Genomic DNA, 21,108 nt, shown 5'->3' on the forward strand with positions numbered 1-21,108 from the left:
GAATGTAACGAATGTAACGAAAACAACAAAAACATGTCTTTTTCTCGTTACATTTTCAGTAAAATTCTAGAGATTTTTTGTTTTTCTTATTTCACCCCCTTGAGTTTCCTACCATTTCACCCGCGGAGCGGGCGTTTTCACTGGATTTATCTCTAAGAGACAAACTAAATCAGATAATTAACCTTTTTCTATACTACTGTGCACTTTTTTTTTATTTATATGCTCTTTTAGGGGTGTTCTAATGTCATTTGAAATGATACTCCAGAATATCGCTTTTTGGAAAAAGTTTCTAGAATCAGCTGATTAACAACAACATGTCTCTGTCTTCGTTACATTTTCAGTAAATTCGTTGTATTCGTTACATCCGTTACATTCGTTACATTTTCAGTGGCGACCAGGAAAACTTCTCGTAGTTTTAAATAAATTAATCAAGCACATGATTAAACTAATAATTATATACTAGCTCGCCTCCAAATGAGTGCAAGGGAAATGTCCAATCTCCCGAATTGCTCGTTGACCAAAGGAAAAAACTCGTTGTTGTCTCCGTAATAAACGAAGTCGTCGTAGCATTTGTGGCAGTCTCTCATCATTTCGGAAGAGGCGTAGAATGCCTGGTCGACAGGAATTCTGATTTGAGAGCCGGAATGAGAGAAGAGAGTGTTTTGGAGAATGAATTCAGAATTATCGATTCGGTCGAGCACCATTTGGTGGAAGTCAATGGCTCCGTTGGGATAAAGATAGGCGCCGGTGACGGTCAACGGACGGGAGAAGGAGAGGTTCGGGTGAAGAAGGACTTAATATGTCAATTATATTTTTATCGTTTCTTGACAGACCTCTTTGATAATCAAAATCGGCTTGCAGTCACTATACAGTGTATAGTATACACTGTGCAGTGTACAATGTACATCGATAATAAAACAAAGAGCAAAATAGCTATTTCTGTTCTGGTTGGTTTCTGGACAGGAGCTTTCTCTTCGCCGCTTTGGTAATAGTCTACTGTAAAATGTAAAAAATTTTCACAATTTTTATTTTCACGATCACGTGTTTTTAATAAAAAATGATTGTTTTTTCAGTCATTGAGTTCTCATTGATTCTAGTCAGAGTAATTGAAAAAGCTTGAGGCAGAAGATACCATTTTTCTGTTTCCATGTTGAATTCTTCGTTAACTAACTCAAGAAACTCGTTGTTGTCTCCATAATAGACGAAATCTTGGTAGCTGTTGTAACAGTCTTTCATCATTTCTTCATCGGCGTAGAATTCTCTTGAAACTGGAATTCTGATTTGAGAGCCGTAATGGTCGATGAGCGTGTTTTGGAGAATGAAATCGGAGTTTTCGATTCGGTCCAGCACCATTTGGTGGGAAAGTATTTCTCCGTTGCTGTTGAGATAAACGCCGGTGACGGTAAGGGGACGGGAGAAGGAGAAGTTGTGGTGGAGGAGCACTGAATTTTTAATTTTATTTGATTTTTAGTTTTGAATTTCGTTACCTTGCTCGAAATCAAAATTGGAAGGTATCGAGAAGTGGTTCCTTGAGTTGTCTCTGATAATTTGCCATCCACTATCATTCAAATAAGTCCTTAAGGTGGTAGAAACAGCTTTTTTGAAAAAAGCCGATTTTTGAACAGCGCCCGAGCTCAGCCAATCTTAGATTTTTGAATTCTCTCTTCGATTTTAGTTAGATTTATCTTAGATCTAAGAACATCTGTTTTTAAAATTAATTTTTGTTTACTCAGTTTATCGGTAGAAAGCGAAACATAAACCCATCTCGTCGAAAATCCCGATTTTCGCCCATTTTCAAGCACGATTATCTCGAGACTTGTGATTAACCGAGAATTTCTTATTTCATAATAAGATACTTGAACCCTTTTTCTAGGAGCATCTATGATGTAAATTCCGTTATCATAAAAAATGATAGTGTTGGGAGTTCGATTGCAACTTCTGTATCAAATTTTCGAAATTTTGAATTTGAAACAGATTTTTTTCGTGATACCCTTAAGTAATCTTCCTACCTAAGTTATTAACGATGATAATGTGATCCAAACAAATCTATCTAATCGGGGTTCAACCGTTTATTTCACGATTTTAAGCCTCGATAAAATTCGAAAATTTAAAATTTTTCCCAAAACTACAACTTTAAAGACAATTTAAAGGACATTCCAACATAGTGAGGGGGTAACTTTTTATAGCGTTTTTATTCTTTGTGTCCTAGGCTTTCAGAATCTTAGAAAAAATCTTTAGTATTCCATCTTTGGCAAAAGCTGTTTCTACCCCCTTAACTTCAATCTTCTGAGAAGCATTGCAATTTCGTTGGTTTGAAATTTTTGTTCTTCGAATTTCGGATTGAGATTGAAGCCAGCCAAACTCCGCGGATAAATAACCATTGTCAAATTTGTGAAGATTTTTTCAATAGTATAATTATCTTTCATTTTAGATTCATCAATGTCCAAATCATTTTTGAGTGCCCATCTCAAAAGCACCAAAACTGTAATAGGGACACAGAGATTGCTTTCTTTTTGGTTTAAAACATTCTTCGTCACGTTTTTGAAGTCGAAATTGATTTGTTTCGTCAGTTTTTGTTTCAGACTGGCCATTGCAGCTGATTTCGTCAAATTCGGATCGTCAAGGCAAAAATCAGAAGACGCGTTTTTTAAAGAAATGATTTTTGTCAAGTTTTGGATTTTTGAGATTGATGGTCTTAATTTGTTTGAGAGCCAGCCAGCATTGCAAGTCTTAGAAAGATTATTTTCTTTTTTATGAAAAGTAAAGACTTACCTCAAGTTCTTTTTTGATGATTTCTCTTTCTTTTTCTTCGATTGGTTTGAATAAAAGAGTCCAGGCCGTCTTCCACTCGCAAAGAATAAAAATATGAGGAAGAGAGCAATGATCTGCGGGGTTTCCGCCTATCTGCGAGCCAAAAGAAAATGCAGGAGACCCAGCATCTACGAAAAAAAGAGATAAAACACGAGCATTTTTCAACAAGCTCAAAACTTACATAAACAGTAGCTATTTCTAAATCTGCTTCCTCTCCTCGCGTAACCCATCTCCTGATAACTCTCTCGTCCAGTCGTTTCGTAAATAATGCTGAAATCGATCCATTTGGCTTCTCCATTTTTCAGAAGGACATTTTCCGGCTTCTCATCGAAATGAACAATTCCAATTTTCCGCAAATACTCTCTTCCCTCTTGGACGCCAATCGCAATTTTCTTCCTTTCGTCCAAATTCAACTGATTTTTCTTCAATTTGCTTCTCAAATCCGCGTCGCATTTCTCCATAATCGTAATCCATCCAAGACAGTCTTCTTTCTCCAAGTCGCTACTCAAAAAGACTTCGATGTTGCAGAAATTCTTTATCACGTTTTTGTGAAAAGGAATCACTCGGGCGTCGTCATTTTTGTCGTTTTGGGCAGTTCCGTATTCTTAAAAATAATAAAAAAAAAACTTTAAGAAATAAAAATTACCTTTCGAAAGATGAATTTTAAACTCCAATTCTTCATTCTCCGCAAATAACGCGGGATCAAAAGCCTGAACCCGAACAGCAAATTCCAATTCTCCGAATTTTTCTTCCAAAACAAGCGCTTCTCCTCCAATTGAAATCTCCTGAAAATATTTATCGAGAATCCACTCTCCGGTTTCTTCTTTTAATTCTGAACGTTTAATTTTTCGTCCTTCGAAGCCTGGATTTTTGTCGAGAATAATTTTTTGAAATGAAGTTACTCTCCATTCTTCCTGAACTTTGTTTCCCCAAAAGTGAGTTCCAGACAGTTTTCCTTTTCCATCTTCGAAAATGACCTCCTCCCATGCAGCACAAAAATCATCTTCAAACTGCATTCTGTCCAGCGACAAAATCAACCTGTCCAAATCATCTCGGCTCGTTTTTCTCTTCAATTTCTTTTGAAACTCTTCCAGCCATTTTTCAACAACTTCTCTTGTCAGTTCTTTTGGATGCGACGGAACTTGCAACATTTTTACAGATTCATGGGACTCATCAGATTTTTGAGAATTTTCATTCTCTGTTTCGGGTTTAGACTCATACCCTGGTGGTGGAGCAAAGATGACCGATCTGAAATCAACAACAACCGGTCTTTCATTGAAACTTGTAGTCGCCTGCCCCAGATCGCTTGTGATTGGATCAAGATCAATCGGAATTCGTTTGCCTTCTTCGGCCTCGACCGAAGATCTCTTTCTTTTTCTCTTGTTAAATTCGATTACAGGATCCATCAGCTGTTTTTAAAATTTCTCGTAAGACGTTAACAAAAATCTCACTACAATTATCTTTGAAATACGTTTTTCTATCGACCACACTCGTAAAATCGTAAAACATCTCGTGACTCAGTTATTACGACTTTTCCATCATCGCAAACTAATAATTCAATAGCATTGATGATTATTGAAAACTAACTTTCCAAAGTATTTTTCTTGTTTTTTTATTCGACGTTTGAATCGTTTGAATACTATTTATGCACCTTGCACAGAAGAATGATTCTTTTTTGGACAACAGTAAAATGGAGAATGCAGCAAATCTTGAACATGTGATCTTTTGTGTTGTTTAGGCAAGCATTTCTTTCAACAATGGGGGCTAAAATATATCCAGTTAATTTCAGAAAAAGCCATTTTCAAGCTCGGCCAATCAAAAGGCGCGAAATCAAAAAGGCAAAGTGGTGGCGCTCTTTTGCCTCGCCGCTAGATAGCGCCTGTATCAAAAATTAGATCTGCTAATTATTTGTCAATAATTCTTTGCTTACCAAGACATCGCTCGCCAACTGGTCATGAAATGCTTTTCCGAGTGGCAGTGTCATAAACGACAAGAAGCGGAGACTCAATTGCAGAGAAATTATGTCCTGAAATAATTCATAAAGTCCCATTGAACGATTTTCCTTTACCGAGAATCTGTTCTTTCCGAAATCGGAAAGTCTCTCGATGAAAAGCTAGAAAAATTTTTGACGGGAAATTTCGCTGCTTTGCCTACCTCTTTGAGGCCGATATCGAGGAGGATGTCAAAAGTGTATTCCATTTGTGAGTCGTAATTTAGAAACGCTCGTTTTTGCAAGTCGAAATACGTCGCCGCTTAAAGAAGATATTATCGAAGGCTCAGTTTTTCAATTTCTTTGCTGGGCTGAGCTAAGGTCGAAACTGAGCTCAGCTGAGCCAGCTTTATCCTGCAAATTGTGGAGCTCCTCTGGCTGAGATGAATACGAGCTGAGCTGGGCTTAACTGAGCCTATTCTGAAAAAAGGCTCAGCTGAGCTTAGGCAACATCTTTTAGCGATGAGCTGAGCTAATCTTTTTTTAGCAAATCGTTGAGCTAAGCTCATCATCTTAGCTCAGAAAATTTGCGACACAAACAAAAGCCAAAAATTCTAAAAGAAAAAATTCACCTGCAAAATGACGATTTCTCGAATTCCGGCTCTGATGAGCTCGACCTGGTCGTTTTGCTAGAGCGCTTTACCTAAAATGCAATAGCTACTTAGTCTGATATGTTTTCTAAGTACTTACATTGGTTACAACTTCATTGTTGTTTTCATCGGGCGAAGGAGCGGTGTGTACTCTCCTGAGGAAGAGAAAGTAAAATCGCCGATTCGGAGGCTCTCTCGTTGATTGTAGTCGCGTCTGGCAAATGTCCGACGATTGCGCTCAAATCGAACGGGTTGTTCTCTTCTGGTACAGGCGCTTCTTGACGGATGCTGCTGGAGGACCTTCATCGTAAAGACGAAAGAGCAAAAATAATCCCGTCAGATTTGGATCTTGCAAAGCCGCTTTGTCGTGTAAACTAGAGGAGCTTTTACGAAGATTAGGAAAAGGGCATTCAGCAAGAGGCGATTTGACTTTACTCACTTTCAGAGTCGATCTCGATCTGATTTTTTCGATGCGCACGAGAATCAAGGAAGAGATTTGCCCAGTAGAAGGAGACAGTGTCGAAAATGAGGCTTCGAATGAATGTGTGGAAAACGAATCGCCACGAAAGGGCCAAAAAACGAACCAACTAGCGAATGTGAAGTGCCTCGAATGTCACTGTGTCGGAACAGTGATGAAAACAGTCGATGGAATCGTCCTTTCTCCGAATAAAGTGAAAAAGACTTTGATCGATCTCGGTGGAGGATTTTTCATGCCGAACTTAAAAAAAATGATGCCGGTGGAGAAGGTGAAACTTGCAAATCAAAAGGCGAAAGAATTCATGGAGGGTTTTAATGTAGCCGTGGAAAAGAGTGAAGACAATGGACCCTCCAAGGGATTTTTCAAAAAGATCAGAGAGAGGTTCACTAGAGGCATACGAATGGCAGAACGTGAGAAGAAAGTAAGGCTTGCCGATATGCTGGAGCGAGAAAAGAAAAAAACTCCGGCGAGAGATGCTCCCGATCAGTTCAGGGGAATCTTCTCTGACGAGTTCGAAGAGAACCATTTTTGGCGATCGAAAAAACGTTTTTCTCTTCAGTAAGTATGCTTGAAACTTTGTCCGCAACTGTCTACGTTTTTATTTCTTTTTCAGCGGAAACGCAACTTCGAGTCAATTTGCTGTTTACATGTTGTTCGGATGCGTTTTCTGGGGCACCATTGTCGGCATAAGTATTCAAAGCTATAAAAACTCAGTTGAAGAAACTTTCAGCGAACTATTATTCGATGCTTGCTGCTCGTATTCAACCAAGTTATTTGACAGAGGTTTGCCAAGTCGGCTTCAAAAATTGCACTGTTACGAATGATATGGACTACTGTGCGCATCTACTTCATGACTGTATTGGAACGGGAAATTTTACTCAACCAGCTGCGATAAAATTACCGGAAGTAAAAAAAGAGTCAACACTCATTTTCACCAAGAAAGAAAACGAAATCAATCAAATGCGATGTAAGAAACGAAAATTCTATGCCATGTTTTTTATAAATAATCAAAATCAGAATTCTTGATTTCCTAAAAAACGCATCAAAGACCGGTATATCTGCCGCCATCTTTGTTCTCAAACTCTCGTCTTGGAATCAACAATCAATAATGCTTTTCCACCTTGTGATCGAATTTGCTTTGAACTGACTAGATCACATGACTTTGCCGGAGAAGTTTGCCCGCTTGAAAAATATTGCAAAAAAGGATGTCCTTGTCCTTTTTATCAGTGTGAAAAAATTGAGAATGTGCAAACGCTTGTTCCTGTCTTTGATTTAAAGAAAGAAGAAATTATTGAAGGAAGGTTGAGATTCTTTGCTAAATCTATATTTTCTTGGGTACCGCTTCGTCAACCCTTCGAGTCCCAAAAGCTGATGATCTTTCCCTCAAATTAATCACGAAGAGAATCGAGAGTCACTACGTCAACTTGAAAAGATTCAATATGTCCGAAACTATACCTGAGTATAAAAATATCCGATCCGCTTTACCGATCTTCGAGCACAAAACGGATCAAGTTCTATTAATTTGATGAATGCAACTCTAGCGGAGAAACTTTTTCCTCATGAATGTTTTCGATTGATTAAATTAACAAAATAATAACAAAAAATTAGTAAAACAACGAAAGTCAATCGGTGCTACTTTTCTCAATGGGGAACATTATCTGGTCGATGCTATTGGAAATCTGATGATAGTGAAGGAAAGTGGCGATTCTTCAATTTTTATTCCAAATAGACACAAAAAAATGTAAGCTCATATTCTTTCGTACTTTCCTTTGCTCGAGTCTGAATAAGAAATTCTTCTTGAATAGTGGCTTCTTCGTCTTCCATTTTGGTTCTTCGATTGGAACGCATCAAATTGAAATTCGCACAAAAGAAAAGGACACAAAAGTTTTTCCAGTTGTCGTCATCTGAAAATGGTCAGAAAGATAACCTTCTTTCAAACACCTTTTACACTCTCTTACAGACTGAAACTGACAGTTCTTAAAAAAATTTATGACCAGTCAAAGCCGCCCAACTGGAAGAGATGAAAAATGCTACTACTACGCCCCTGACTACAATTTGAACCGTTTTGAAGAAGCCCAAGGCTACATCGCCAGCAACCACTTCAACGCAAAAGTGTCTTCAACCAGCTTCAAGGGAGTATTCTATTTAATGAGCGTGAGGCTAGGAGATCATTATATCAAGCTATCGACGACTCGGGCCTTGAACAGGATCAGGAAGGAGGAAGAATTGGAAAAAGGATGGAGAAAAAGCGACTTTAGGGTGCCCATAGAAATCAGAGACCTGGATCTGGTGCATGTCGTTCCACTGGAATGTGTTGAAGTTTATTATTGATCATATTATACGTTACATATTTAAAGACTTCATTTTAACTCAAGAAAGATCCATTTAGGGAGGCTTTTGCTGATACTCGTGTCAAGAAAAATAGAACTCTCAAATACACTCTACTCAGTGTTACTTGAGGTCGAGGGAAAATTTCTGACTCTGGGTCGCGAGTGGATCGGTTCTCTTGTAAAATACGATAAACATCATGTCTGTTATTCCAACATGTTTGCTCAAGACGATCCCAATTACACAGATCTTGAAGGTTACAACAAGGATGAATGTGAATATTTTGGTCAAGGAATCGTCAGCGACGAAAGGATCCTTATTCAAAACTTTGTTTTCGATTCTTTCTTCGAAATCAAATTCAATTTCGGAAAGGATTTATTAAATCATTAAATTCAAGAAAAGATCTAATTAACTTGAATCAGTCACAATCCGCTAAAAAGAAATAGTCGATCTCGAATTTGTTCAACTCGAAGCGTCAAAGAAGATGCACGTGACAAGTAATCCCTTTTTCGCTTTTCACGACGATGTTTTTCCTGCTTTTGCGAAGAATGCCGCCGCCCAGATAAAATTTCCTTACAGCAAGACGAGCAAGTTACTCAAAACAATCATTCCACGCAATTACTTTTCCTCGCTTAAAGAATTAAATCATATTTCGACTCTCGCAATGGATTTCAACGAAATTGACAAATTCAAATTCGAAATCGATTTCCGAACGAAATCACGCATCTTGAAAGATACTAAAATTCTCGAATTTGTTTTTTATGATGAAACAAGCCTCTTGAGCTTCGGAAATTTTAAAAATGGCTCTCTTTGGATTGATTCTGATTACTTCGATGGACGATCTATTTTACGCTTGAATTGTGACAAGCTAACACACTTAGGGTTTGATTTTTACTCATTCCCATCAAACGAAACGTATTTTCTACAAGTTTCCGAGGAACAGTTAAACATGGAATTTTTTCCGGTTGATTGAGCCACTCAGAGCGGGAGGAGGCAAGAATTGACGGAATAAAAACTACAATTTGACCAAAATTTTCATCAAATTTTAGACATCCCAGATGTCCCCCTTCTCTCGGTAGCCAATCAAATTTCAGGAAATATTGTCGAGGAAAATTAAATAATTGATTGCAATATTTTATCAATTTGAGCCGACCCCGAAAATCACATACATATAATACTATACCGGTGATAGCAGGCCTTTACCCTGGATAAAAATACTGCCTGGCGACAACCTGGCGACAACCTGGCGCCACCCCCTGGCGACAATCTTTCGCCACTAGCCAATCACAATTTACGAGACTTGTAGTGGCGGCGTAACACCGGATTTGAGTCTGCTATCATCGGCATGTATGAACCCATACAGGGATGATAGAGTCGCTAAATCCACAAAGTCATTTCCATGAAATTTAACTGATACAAGAACTTCAAAAAGAACAAGAAAAGACTTTCAAAAATACGCATGATCGGCCTTGAAAATATCAAAAGTAAAACTATCAGGATTATCAAAATTGACCGCTGGACTAGACTGAAAAGCTTTATTTACACTTTTGAGAAAAAACTCTTAATCATGGGCAAAAACCTAGAGTATGCATTTTCGATTTCCTATGATGGATCAACAAAAACGGCAGAAACAATCTCGGCACCGAGGAAGGGGCGCGGAGAATTGAATGAATATCTTAAAGCGTCCCCTCATGCTCTTCTAAAAAACGAGCTCTTTATTTTCGGTGGATACTGGAATGAAAGAAAAGTAAGTAGCAAGTTTGTTATTTGACGAAAATACGTTATTAAGATCGCCAAATTGGTCGGCTGCGAATGGAAAGAAGAACGGACACGATTAATTAACGAATTTGGGGTCCTTTCTGCTGCACTCTCGATTAAGGACGGAGAAAAAGTACTGATTTGCTTTGCTCTGTCTGATTACAAAACATGCGAAGTCTACGATGGAGAATCTTCAGTTGAAACTTTTCCGTCTAAGTTTCGACATTGGGCTGGTAAACTCGCCCACTATAAAGGAAACCCGACTACTGTTGGAAGTTTCTCCTTCTCGGGCGAGCAGAACAAGGTTGAGACTCTTTCTTCATCTGGTTGGGTTACTTTAACCGATTTCCCTACCGAAAGGTATTTGAAAAGCAAAAAATTTTTTTTTTGAGAATTATTTTTAGTTTTGTGGCGTATCATTTTTTGATAGGCCTTCCAAGTGGAAGTCTTTTGCTCGCCGGAGGAGTCTATAAATACACCCGTTGCTATTCACCAATTTGGATTCTACAAGACGACGTTTGGAAGAAAATTGGCAATCTTCAATACGTAATTTTTAAGGACATACAAATCTAAATATGAATCTTGTTTCAATTAAGGCTGATGGATATGGATCGACAATTATGATCAGAAACTCAATTTTCATCGTCTCTGGCCGCGAAAGTCCTCACGCAATTGAACGCCTCGATTTCGAAGGAGATCAATTGGTCAACCAACAAGTCATAGAATACGGTGTTTACAGTTTGAACCCTGTTCTTTTCGAAGTTCCAGCTGATTACTGCATTTAAAAATACGCGATCACAGTAGCTAAAAAAAGCTTTTTCCACGAATTTTCATACTATCTTGTGATTCACAAGTAATAATTTACAACATAATTAATAACATTGATGCCCTTGTTGCCCTTGCTGATATTTTCAGGTTACAGCAGAATTAGTAATATCGATAATATTTTTTTTGTTTTTTTTTTATTCGACGTTTGAATCGTTTGAATACTATTTATGCACCTTGCACAGAAGAATGATTCTTTTTTGGACAACAGTAAAATGGAGAATGCAGCAAATCTTGAACATGTGATCCTTTGTGTTGTTTAGGCAAGCATTTCTTTCAATAGTGGGGGCTAAAATAAAGCGGTTAATTTCAGAAAAAGCCATTTTCAAGCTCGGCCAATCAAAAGGCGCAAAATCAAAGTGGTGGCGCTCTTTTGCCTCGCCGCTAGATAGCGTATGTATCAAAAATTAAATCTGCTAATTATTTGTTAATATTTTTTGCTTACCAAGACATCGCTCGCCAACTGGTCATGAAATGCTTTTCCGAGTGGCAGTGTCATAAACGACAAGAAGCGGAGACTCAATTGCAGCGAAATTATGTCCTGAAATAATTCATTAATCCCCATTGAACGATTTTTTCTTTACCGAGAATCTGTTCTTTCCGTATTTCGCCTTGGTCCGCGGCGATATCATCAGCCGCTCTAGAAGCTCGGCATAGGAGTCTTGAATCGTTCCGATCAGCGTCGGGTTCTGGAGCCCAGCCCGATCCGGAGAAAACAGAACCAGAATAAGCGTCAAAAGAAACTCTTCTTTCGAAAGATCGATTTGCGTAAATTTCACCAGGAAGTCGGAAAGTCGCTCGATGAAAAGCTAAAAATTCTTGTGACCGGAAATTTCGCTGCTTTGCTTACCTCTTTGAGCCCGATATCGAGGAGAATGTCGAAAGTGTATTCCATTTGCGAATCGTAATTTACAAACGCTCGTTTTTGCAGGTCGAAATACGTCGCAGCCTAAAAAGAAATTATCGAAGGCTCAGTTTTCATCAAATTTTATGTTGAGCTGAGCTTGCTGAGCTAAGTTGAAACTGAGCTGAGCTAAGCTAGCTTCATCCTGTAAATTATGGAGCTCCTCTGGCTGAGCTTAACAGGAGCTGAGCTGGGATTAACTGAGCCTATTCTGAAAAAAGCTTAGCTGAGCTTAGGCGACCTCTTTTGGAGCTGAGCCAAGCTGAGCTCATTTTTTTTTTAAATCATTGAGCTCAGCTCGCTCACCTAACTTAGCTCAGAAAATTTGCAGCACAAACGAAAGCCGAAAATTCTACAAGAAAATATTCACCTGTAAAATGACGATTTCGCGAGTTCCAGCTCTGATAAGCTCGACTTGGTCGTTTTGCTCGAGCTGGGCGAACTCCGGAATCTGCTTTGAAAAGTTGATCAGCTGGAGCAGTCCCGAGTTCATCACGTCCGACATGTGTTTCAAATAATTGATGTTGATCGTGATGCTTTCGTTCTCGCCGGTTCTCGGGTCCTCGATTCGCACCACGTGAAGGCCTGAAAAAAAGAGTAATTACGAAAATATTTCGAAATGTCAAAAACACTTTCTCAAAAAAGAACAAGCACCCGATTAACCTTTTTTCAATTTCATTTTGTATTTTCAATATTGAGCAATTCGAAAATTGAAAAAGACTAAAAAGAGAGGTTTTGAAATCCAATTTTACGCTTCATAAGTTATCATTTTTTTCAATAGAACTATCAATTGGAGTTGTAATTATGAATTTGGGGTTCGAAAATACGGGGGAGGTTTCATGAGCCGGCAAGAAACGGCGACAAAATTAAGGTTTTTAATTTTAAGCAAAATTTGAGGCATTTATTTGTCAACGACATTTGACAAACCTAAAAGTCGCTTCTCGATCGAGTAAATCATGTTGTGGACATCGCTTCTGAACCCAGTTCGCTGCCAGTTGGGCATGTCTTCGCAATTCCGAAAGCTCTGGCTTCCCGCGCACTGCTTTTGAACCAGGTCGTACGCAGCCACGACTAGAATTTATCATCAATTCTCTTCAACTTTCGTCATTATTACCCTTGCTGATTTTTTCTTGCTCGACTTGTGGGATGTCAGGATTTTCGTTGAGAATTCGTTTTATTCGATTCTAGTTATATTTTCTTATTAATTTTCAAGAAGAAAGCAAGTTACCTTTTGGATGATTTTGCGCTTTTTGTTGAGCTCCAAATCCGAAAGAATACAGTCTCGTTTCATCCCTTTTGTCAAGCATTTTTGGAATCTAAAATGAAGGAAATTAGATGTCAATTTATTCAAGTTTCGGATTAAACCTGCAGGCCTGGCACTGGCGTCGATTCTGGCGAGTTACAGCGCAATTCTTGGAGTAGGCGCAGAGGAAGTTCTTGTTGTTTTTACCGTGCGCCGGAAAAAGCCCTGAAAACGAGTTGAATCGCCGCGCTAGAATAGAACCAGGGGCGGTGGCGACGAACGAACCGTCTGGCAGGTTCAAACTAGAACTGTTGTTCTTTTTTTGATTTCGGCGCAGTCAGCGTTTTGGTTAAATGTCAAGAGAAAAGTCACGTTCGCGTTTTCAAAAATTAGATTTTACAACTTTTTTTTGGTGATTTCATTTTTTCTACTAAATTTTGGGCCAAATTTCTTTTTGATGATAAAAAAATTGCTTTTATAAAATTCAGCCTTGCTTACCTTGCAACCTTCACAAGTCATGGCGTTGAAGTGGTAGCCTGTTGCGAAATCTTCGCAAACAACGCAAATCTGAAAAAGAAAAAGAGGTAAAATGAGTTTATCTCCGTCCGCTAAGCTCAGGGTCGCCGCCGAGCACCCTTTTTCTTTTTTGGGGGTCGGGTCGGGTTAATTGAAAATCAGTAACTTGGAAGGATGTTTCTATGAAAACTTCAGTGCTCGAGTCAAGATCAAGGCCTTCTTGTAATGCAGCGAGCTGAAAACTTCCGCTTTTTTTCCCGCTGATTCCCGTGGGAACGAAACAGAATGGCGGCTAATTGGGTTGAAAAGGGTTCGGCCGTGATACACGCAGCCATCCCCCCTTGGGACTATGTGCTCGGCTTTGTTCTTTTTGACGCTAAGTACTGGTGGCATAAGTTGAGCATAATTTAATTAAGTAGATTTATTAATCCTTTCTATTCTTTTCTATTTAATAATTCAATTGAGAAGTTCTTCAGTAATTTGAGGCTTTGGCTCCACAACCTGTGTAGAAAACCTGAGTCAGGGCTCTGAAAAAAGCTTTTTTAAAGAGCTCTCTTTCAGGATCCTGACTCAGGTTTTCTACACAGGCTGCTGAGCACCGCTACCCTTTTCCACCAAAAACCCACCTTTTCGTCGATATCAGAGTCGACTTTTGGCTGAAGCTTCTGATGCGGGGCCAAACTGGCCAGCTGCGGCGGCATCAACGCGTGATCCATTTCTTTCGTCGACGATTCTGCCTTTTCGGAGGAATTTTCTCGGAGTAATTCTCTTTTTTCTTTTTGGATATTTTCGCCGCTAAAAACTCATTTCAATGTCTGGAATGGAATCGGGTCGAAGCGCGAACTTCCTTTGCACCTGCAAAAATAGCATTCTCGCAAAACGAAATTTCTCCAAAAAACGATGAGTTTCGTAGAATTCAATGAAAAATCAACTTGTTGACAAATTAACAACGAATTTATAATGATAAAAATGATCTTTTCAATAAAAATTCATCAAGATTTATAGCCCAGAAATCTACTAGCGACTGAAAAACGATCAGTATCTTTAATTGGCAATTAAGGCTCTCCCATCGATAATTAAAATTTTTATTTTCATACTTTTCTTTTGATTTCATAAAATTTAAACAATGAGTGAAATAAAAATGTACTATCAAGTATGAAAGTGGAAATTTTTAATTATCGAAGGGAAACCCTTATCGTAAAATTAAGATATTGATCGTTGAAAGTCGGTCGGGCGGAAGGTCAATTCGGTCGATAAAAATTCGATTGAAGAAAGGAAAAAATGGTAATTTTAATGAATGTACCTTTTGGGCGAATCGTAACCGGGTCTCTTAAATTTTCTGTTCTGAGGAAGGTAGTATCTGGCGACTAAATAGATGAACGATTGACCGTGGAGCGCCCACGTCGCAAGCATGAACTCGATCGACCTCTAGACGAGTTTTCTTATTCTTCTGCTTTTCTGAAGACCCCGAGGTCAGAGCTCGCCGATCCCAGCATTGCCAAGGTCAGTTTTGCACCGATTGACCCGGGGAGAAACGGCGACTTTGGGATTAATTGGCGATTTGGCGAGTTTTGGAACATGGTTGCGCAGGAGTTATGTAAGCGAATGCTCTAGGGAAGCGCCGCGCTCGTCACGTATAGTGCTGATTAAGGGATTCAACTAAGGAACGTTACACAAAGGTCGAGCGTGACCTTGCTGACCCACTCAACGACCTAGCACGAAGCCAATAACATAGAATTTTTAGCAGTCAACATCAGTCCTTTTGTCCGCGGACTGTGCAGAAAACCTAAGTCAGGTCCCTGAGTTTTAATTGTGCCAAAGACGGTTCAAAGCTTCATCTCTGACTCAGGTTTTCTACACAGGTTGTCGAGCCCAGCTCACGGCAGACTCAAATGAAGAGTGGCGACAACTCTGGAATACAGTAAAAAATTCCCAGCATGCGAAGTCACGGATGAGCGCGTTTCCAGAGACAATTTTCACAATTTTGATCGATGTTGGTGTTTTCGGTCAAGGCTCAGTCCTTCCTTTTTCAAAGGGGGCGCAATTATTTTGAAGAGCTTAATTCGCGGAAACTATTTTGACGAAAATTTCTTCCCTTTCAATTTGTTCAGTAATTACATGTCAAAGAGTTCACCCCTCGGTGGTCGAATGAAAATCAACATTTCGGGCCCAAGATTGTCGATTTTTTACGATAATGCTTTCAAAGAAGGTTGTTTGAAGCAATAGAAAAAGGTTCTTTATTGCCAAAGTTTACGGTTAGGTTAAATAAAAAGTACAGTGGAAGAAAGCTCATCGGTTAGGTCTTGATTCTAAATTTTAGAGTCTAAAAATACCCTTAGTTTTTTGAGAGTGTGAAAGAATTTAACTTTCGCGGAAGTAGAGTCCGTGTTTGTTCCAAAACAAAAAGTATCAAGAACAAAAATTCAGCTACTAGAGAAAAGACTGTTTGGTTTGATGGAATGTCGGCAGCTCTAGAAAGTGTCCAAATTTCCGGCCAGCTGATCACAGCAATGTCGCTTCTATCAATCACACTAGAACACTACTTTGTTCCCGGCGCTCTACTGCTCCTTCCAGCTCATTTAAGCGACACATTTCAAAAAGCTCGAAAAATCAGTTCGAAAATTCCGAAAAATCAAAATTTCAAAAAAAAACATGAATTCGAAATTTCGATTTTTCTTTCTTTTATTTTTGCAGAGATCTGTCCAGGGCGTCACGACGGAATGCGCGGACGGGAGCGATCTGTGCGTCGACACAGCTACCTGCGAGCAGAGCGATGTCTACGACGGCTACACCTGCATCTGCCCAGCAGGCGAGATCGGCAACGGCTTTGAGCCGGGCTTCGGCGGCGATGGATGCACGGAGACCTGCGATATGTTCACTGTCGAATGCTCAAAGACCTTTTTCGAGCTGACGCTGGATAAGACATGTTCCGGGGTGAGTTCTTTTTGAATATTTTTATTTAGTCTTGTAATAAAAGATCTTGTATTTGGCTTTGAAATGTATCGTGTTTTCAGACGTATAGTTTCTTGAAAGCTGAGAATTTCTACATTGGCGAGTTGGACGGTTCCGGCGCTGTCCAAACTGGATGCGACTTTGCAGACTTTGATTCAGACACGAGAAAAGCGCTGGTTTTATTCGACAGATGCAATACTAATATTCAAATTCTCGGAAGCTGGATTTACTACACCAACAAAATTTCATACAAGGTTTATTTTTCGCTCCTATCCAAAACCTAAAAAAATCAATTCAAGTCCGACATTTCCGGCCTCAACTTCTTCCGTCCATTTTCGGTCACGTGCAAAGTTGCTACTCTTGGTCACACGAGTTCTATCACTCTTGAAACCGCTAGCGAAACGAGCATCATCGGCGAGATCGAAGACGAGATCATTTTCCACGAATTCGTCGCGTTAGAAGTAATCAACCGACCTGCCGGCGCCGCCGACGAGTTCCGCCTTGGTGAGCGCGTCGAAATCGGACTCGACTTTGACGATCTCGATCAGAACTTTGACTACGTCATCAACAAGTGCTGGGCGTTTTCGGACACCAATGCTGGTAATAACACATTTTATCTTTCATTTTTAACTTCGCCTTTAGATTTCTTCCTTGTTGGCGCTCTGGACGACCAAACAAATGGCTGTCCAAACTACGACTGGGTCACCTTAAACGACCAGGCCGAAAGTGCTTCTCTCACAATTCCAAGCGGCTTTACTCGTCCCAATTCAGTTTCCTTTCCAGTTTTTACTTTTGAAAACGAAGCGTCGCTCAACATCAACTGTCAAATCTTCATTTGCGGGGTAAATTCATCAATTCACTTTTCTCGTTTTATTGTTTCAATTCAGGCGAACTCGGCAGATTGCAACATCGACGTTAGCACTTGCTTCGCAGATGATCTGCCCGATTTGTTGGTTTCGGGGCCGCTCCCTGGTCTTGGAAGAAAAAGGCGAAGAAGAAGCCTTGTTTCTGGCGAATACGATAATCAAAATCACAGAACGGTGAGTTCTAGAGCAAAATTTCAAGTTTGACGATTTTAAGGTGGTTGGAACTTCGCTGAGAGTGAACATCAGCGAGCGATTGCCAATATTTGAAACCGTTCCCTTTCAAAATTTGGAAAATGCGGAAACCGAAATCAAGGAAGACAACGTCCAAATCTTTGAACAACTGCACCAATTACTCAGCTCGATGAAAGATGTTTCAAGCACCTCGAAGGGGACAAAAAATGATTTCTCTGTCAGTTTATGCTCGTTAATTTTTGCCTCTCTGTTTAGACTCTGAATAAAGATAATTTTTTTTGCCAAAACAAGAGTGGTATTTTTGTTGATCGAAAATTATTAAAACAAAGAAAAAAGATACCATGTCCACCTGAGATCTAGCATACAGTAGAACAAATAAATAGTTTATTATAAAACTGTTTATTTTTTCAAGTAATTTTGATCAAAAATATATCTCGTAACAAAAAAAAACATGCTTTTATCGCTACTATAGGCTGCAGGAATTATCATGGGCGAGGAAAACGACTGGAGCGGCGCCTTCTCCTTCTACTTGAGCGATAATATCAGTCCAGACGGGATTTTCTTCGGAGTCTCATTTCTGGTTCCAAATTTGTAAAAAATATAAAACCATTACAATTACTATAACAGTAATGAAACTAGAAAATTGATCTGATAAAAAAGAGTCCATATAAAACTACTCTTATTAATTAAAAACGAAGAAACCATTTTCTAAATTGATTTGGTGGACGAAGCCCAAAGAGTCTGGAATGTCGCTGTAACTTTGTTCAAAATTGCTGGGAAACAGAAAAATATTGTTCTCCACCAAAATCGCCGATGAAGCAAACATAGGCTTAAAAGCCACTTTTAAAAATGCCGAGCAAAAGAACTTGCCTCAGAGAGAAAACCAGCGATCGACCATTCGTCGTTCAAAAGTTGGTAGATTCTGTCCAAATTGGCGGCCCAATGGTCGTTCCCGCCGATCGTCAAGAGCTTTCCTGAAGGGAAGCCGATTGTAGAAAATCGAATAATATTTCCTCTAAAATTCGCGATTATAAAGAAAAAATAAAACTTCTGCTCTCACCGCGGATGAACGGGAAGTGAATTTGTCCACCCGTTTTCAGAAAGAATCTCGACAGCTCCGTTAGACCGCAATCCCGCGATAGCGATTGCTTTACCATTGTATAGAGCCAGTCCTCCGTCCGCGTGAACGACCTTGGTTGCGTTCAGAGGCTTCGTTTCCAATCCGTCGAATAATTCGCAGCGTTTCTTTGTTTCTCTGTCGAAACAGACCAAAACTTCAATAAAAATAATATGATGATAGTATAATCATTAAACCGAACTTACCTTTGCTTCCTTGTTCAACAGAAACACTCGCGTGTGCGAATTCATAATCTCCCAAAAGTCGCACCGACAATTCCTTGAAGCTGCATCCCTCCATCCGTGAAATCTATCGAAATAGCATTAGCAGCTTTTTATTGCTTTTATTTTACTTTGTGGGCATCACTGTTGCCTCCGAAAACGTGAACTTGGCCGTTGAGCAAAGCGAATGTCGAGAAAGTAACATAACTAGAAACGTCGCCGGAAAACCCGATCGGCGGGGAGAAGGAAACTTGTTTGTCGATCGAGCCATCGTGTTTCAAAGCAAAAGGTCTCCTGGCATGAAAATTGGTGTCAAGGGCGTTAATTTGTTTCGAATTTTCCTCGATTGAATAAATAAAGTTCTTGACTTCCGCGCCACTGTGTAAAATAACCCGCACTCTTTCATCGTTTTTTTCTTCTAGCTGGGCTCGGCAGTCTGAGTCAGCCTCTGAAAAAGCTAAAATGAAAAGCCGGTTTTTTTTTCAAAACGGAGTCGCGAAGGATGCCGATTAAAAAAAAGCATACTTGCGAAGCTACATTGCGGCTCCGTTTTGAAAAAAGCCGCCACGCGTCTTTTCATTTTGCCTTTTTCAGAGGCTGACTCAGGTAGCCGAGCCCAGTCGTCTAGAGCGGTCATCTCAATTTTAGAAGAATTGCTGGGATTCATTCCCTTCAAGTCGTCGCACCACTTTCGACACCGTCTTTTTTCACGACACCATTTTTTGCGACATTTGTTCCATGCTTTATCCATTTCTGCTTTGTAGTCATTGATTTTTCTTTGTGGATTCTTTCATGGTTTTAAGCATCGATACAAAAATGACAAATGCATTGTTAAAAAACTGTTCCTCTAGAATTTCTACGAGAATTGCCTCGGGCGCGAGTGTTGAATTCAACTTGAGCTCAACATCGGCTAATTGAGAAATATTTAAATTGAGAACGAACTGCTCTGAAAAATAGTCAGAATCGAGCCAAATCGACCCATTTTCAAATTTTCCAAAGCTCAGGAAAATAGTTTCATCGAAAAATTGACACTCAAGAATCTTCATTTCCGATTTTTCTTCCTCAAGTGTGTTCAAAACATTGATTTGAAATTTCAAACTCGTTGTTCGATTGAAATCAAGTTCGAAAGAAGAAATGTGCAAAAAGTCTTCCGGCAAAGTGAAGAAATTGTCCGGAATGATGGTCTTTTTCACTGGTCCGAATAGAGTGATGGCTGGCTTGGGGAATCGCGATTGGGAAACTGCGTTTTTAGAGAAAGCTGGAAAAACATCGTCGTGGAAAGCAAAGAAGGGATTGCTTGTGACAGGCATTTTTTCCGTCGCGTTTTGTTGGATGAAATCGACTTCTATTCGCTCGAAATCGAGTTTGACTTCAAAAGCAGCGTCGAAAACGTAATTTTGAACGAAAAATCTTTCATTTTGAATTGCTCCGCTGCAAAAGTACTCGCATTCGTCGTTGTTGCGTCCGAGAATGTCTGTATAGTTCAGATCATTCTCAGAATAGAGTTTCGAATAGCAGCGTGATTCTTGCTTGTATTTAACGAGAGATCCGATCCACTCGCTGCCCAGAATCAAAAACTTTCCTTCCGCTTCGAGCAAGAAGGAATATCGCGTGTTCGAAAGACTTATGCTTTGTGCTGGGCTCGGCAAATAAGCAGAAAACCTGAGTCAAGGTCTTGAAACGGCTTCGCGGCTTTTTATTAGGGCATTTTTGAGAAACTTACTCAGGTTTTTACACAGGTTGCCGAGCCGAGCCTTCGAGTGACTAAAATGACCATCAGCCGACCCAAGTCAATCTTTGAGGAGTTAAAAAGGGGAGGTGTCTAGAATAGGGTCGGACACAAAAAAATTTTGACTCTAGAACCGACAAAAAAATTTCAACAAATTTTGCGTGGAAATTTTCAATCAGCAGCCGCCCACACATAATTTGTGGAATTTTTTTTGTCGGTTCCAGACAAAAAATCACAGTTCTACAACTTTCGACCCCTTTCAAAGGAACAATATGAACAGGATCAAAATTCAATCCCGCTCTCATTTCCGCCGGCAGCGCCATCTCGTTCTTTCTCCACCCTTTTTCCAGTTCTTCGTCCTTTCTGATCCTGTTTAAAGCCACTGTGGAGGAGATCTTGATCCATTCCTCGCCCATTCTGATGCTCATCAAATAAAACACTCCTTTGAAGCTGACGGAAGATGTTTTGGCGTTGAAATGGTTGCTGGCAATGAAACCTTGCGCCTCCTCGAAGCGATTCAAATTGTATTCTGGCGCATAGTAGTAGCACTTTTCTGATCTTTCAGTTGGAGCGCTTTGAAGGATCAGA

At 39.7% G+C, this 21,108-nt stretch overlaps 4 protein-coding genes and 1 long non-coding RNA gene across 5 annotated transcripts; 1 reads left to right on the forward strand and 4 right to left on the reverse strand.

The window, feature by feature from the left end:
• Positions 1-2,191: 2,191 nt before the first annotated feature.
• On the reverse strand, positions 2,192-3,827 carry LOC145709384 (uncharacterized). The gene is made up of 5 exons (XM_081787066.1): positions 3,714-3,827; positions 3,458-3,596; positions 2,993-3,415; positions 2,773-2,939; positions 2,192-2,729 (listed from the first exon to the last, which is right to left on the reverse strand). The coding sequence occupies exons 1-5, from the start codon at positions 3,825-3,827 to the stop codon at positions 2,265-2,267; spliced, it is 1,308 nt and encodes a 435-aa protein (XP_081643192.1). The 3' UTR covers positions 2,192-2,264.
• A 7,101-nt stretch (positions 3,828-10,928) lies between these two features.
• LOC145707465 (vitamin D3 receptor-like) lies at positions 10,929-14,809 on the reverse strand. Its single transcript, XM_081784995.1, is given in 13 exon segments — positions 10,929-11,069; positions 11,226-11,321; positions 11,365-11,589; positions 11,631-11,729; positions 12,055-12,269; positions 12,612-12,755; positions 12,799-12,868; positions 12,913-13,000; positions 13,050-13,128; positions 13,131-13,152; positions 13,426-13,494; positions 14,070-14,238; positions 14,747-14,809. Coding segments are annotated over 12 exon segments (1,227 nt in total). The 5' UTR covers positions 14,160-14,238; positions 14,747-14,809; the 3' UTR covers positions 10,929-11,039.
• Positions 14,810-16,074: 1,265 nt separating this feature from the next.
• Positions 16,075-17,715, forward strand: LOC145709385 (uncharacterized). Its single transcript, XM_081787067.1, has 6 exons — positions 16,075-16,377; positions 16,458-16,649; positions 16,695-16,995; positions 17,038-17,237; positions 17,283-17,435; positions 17,476-17,715. The coding sequence occupies exons 1-6, from the start codon at positions 16,096-16,098 to the stop codon at positions 17,713-17,715; spliced, it is 1,368 nt and encodes a 455-aa protein (XP_081643193.1). The 5' UTR covers positions 16,075-16,095.
• Positions 17,716-18,166: 451 nt separating this feature from the next.
• LOC145709759 (uncharacterized) lies at positions 18,167-19,207 on the reverse strand. The gene is made up of 4 exons (XM_081787460.1): positions 18,923-19,207; positions 18,777-18,879; positions 18,514-18,727; positions 18,167-18,468 (listed from the first exon to the last, which is right to left on the reverse strand). Exons 2-4 carry the CDS (start codon positions 18,868-18,870, stop codon positions 18,297-18,299), a joined length of 480 nt encoding a protein of 159 aa, XP_081643586.1. The 5' UTR covers positions 18,871-18,879; positions 18,923-19,207; the 3' UTR covers positions 18,167-18,296.
• A 204-nt stretch (positions 19,208-19,411) lies between these two features.
• LOC145708373 (uncharacterized) lies at positions 19,412-21,088 on the reverse strand. The gene is made up of 2 exons (XR_014134825.1): positions 20,546-21,088; positions 19,412-20,420 (listed from the first exon to the last, which is right to left on the reverse strand). It is a non-coding gene; the product is annotated as an uncharacterized LOC145708373 (long non-coding RNA).
• Positions 21,089-21,108: the final 20 nt, after the last annotated feature.

This window comes from Oikopleura dioica, chromosome XSR, assembly GCF_907165135.1.
Source record: "Oikopleura dioica chromosome XSR, OKI2018_I68_1.0, whole genome shotgun sequence".
Taxonomy (NCBI): domain Eukaryota; kingdom Metazoa; phylum Chordata; class Appendicularia; order Copelata; family Oikopleuridae; genus Oikopleura; species Oikopleura dioica.

Coding starts and splice junctions, on each gene's coding strand:
- LOC145709384 (XM_081787066.1), bottom strand. CDS start 3,827: ATGCAGTTTGAAGATGATTTTTGTGCTGCATGGGAGGAGGTCATTTTC. Junction 3,416..3,457: donor TAAAATTCATCTTTCGAAAG/GTAATTTTTATT, acceptor ATTATTTTTAAG/AATACGGAACTGCCCAAAAC. Junction 2,730..2,772: donor TCATCAAAAAAGAACTTGAG/GTAAGTCTTTAC, acceptor AATCTTTCTAAG/ACTTGCAATGCTGGCTGGCT.
- LOC145709385 (XM_081787067.1), top strand. CDS start 16,096: ATGAATTCGAAATTTCGATTTTTCTTTCTTTTATTTTTGCAGAGATCT. Junction 16,650..16,694: donor CCAACAAAATTTCATACAAG/GTTTATTTTTCG, acceptor AATCAATTCAAG/TCCGACATTTCCGGCCTCAA. Junction 16,996..17,037: donor GTTTTCGGACACCAATGCTG/GTAATAACACAT, acceptor CTTCGCCTTTAG/ATTTCTTCCTTGTTGGCGCT.
- LOC145709759 (XM_081787460.1), bottom strand. CDS start 18,870: ATGGAGGGATGCAGCTTCAAGGAATTGTCGGTGCGACTTTTGGGAGAT. Junction 18,728..18,776: donor TGTTGAACAAGGAAGCAAAG/GTAAGTTCGGTT, acceptor TTTTTATTGAAG/TTTTGGTCTGTTTCGACAGA. Junction 18,469..18,513: donor TCACTTCCCGTTCATCCGCG/GTGAGAGCAGAA, acceptor CGCGAATTTTAG/AGGAAATATTATTCGATTTT.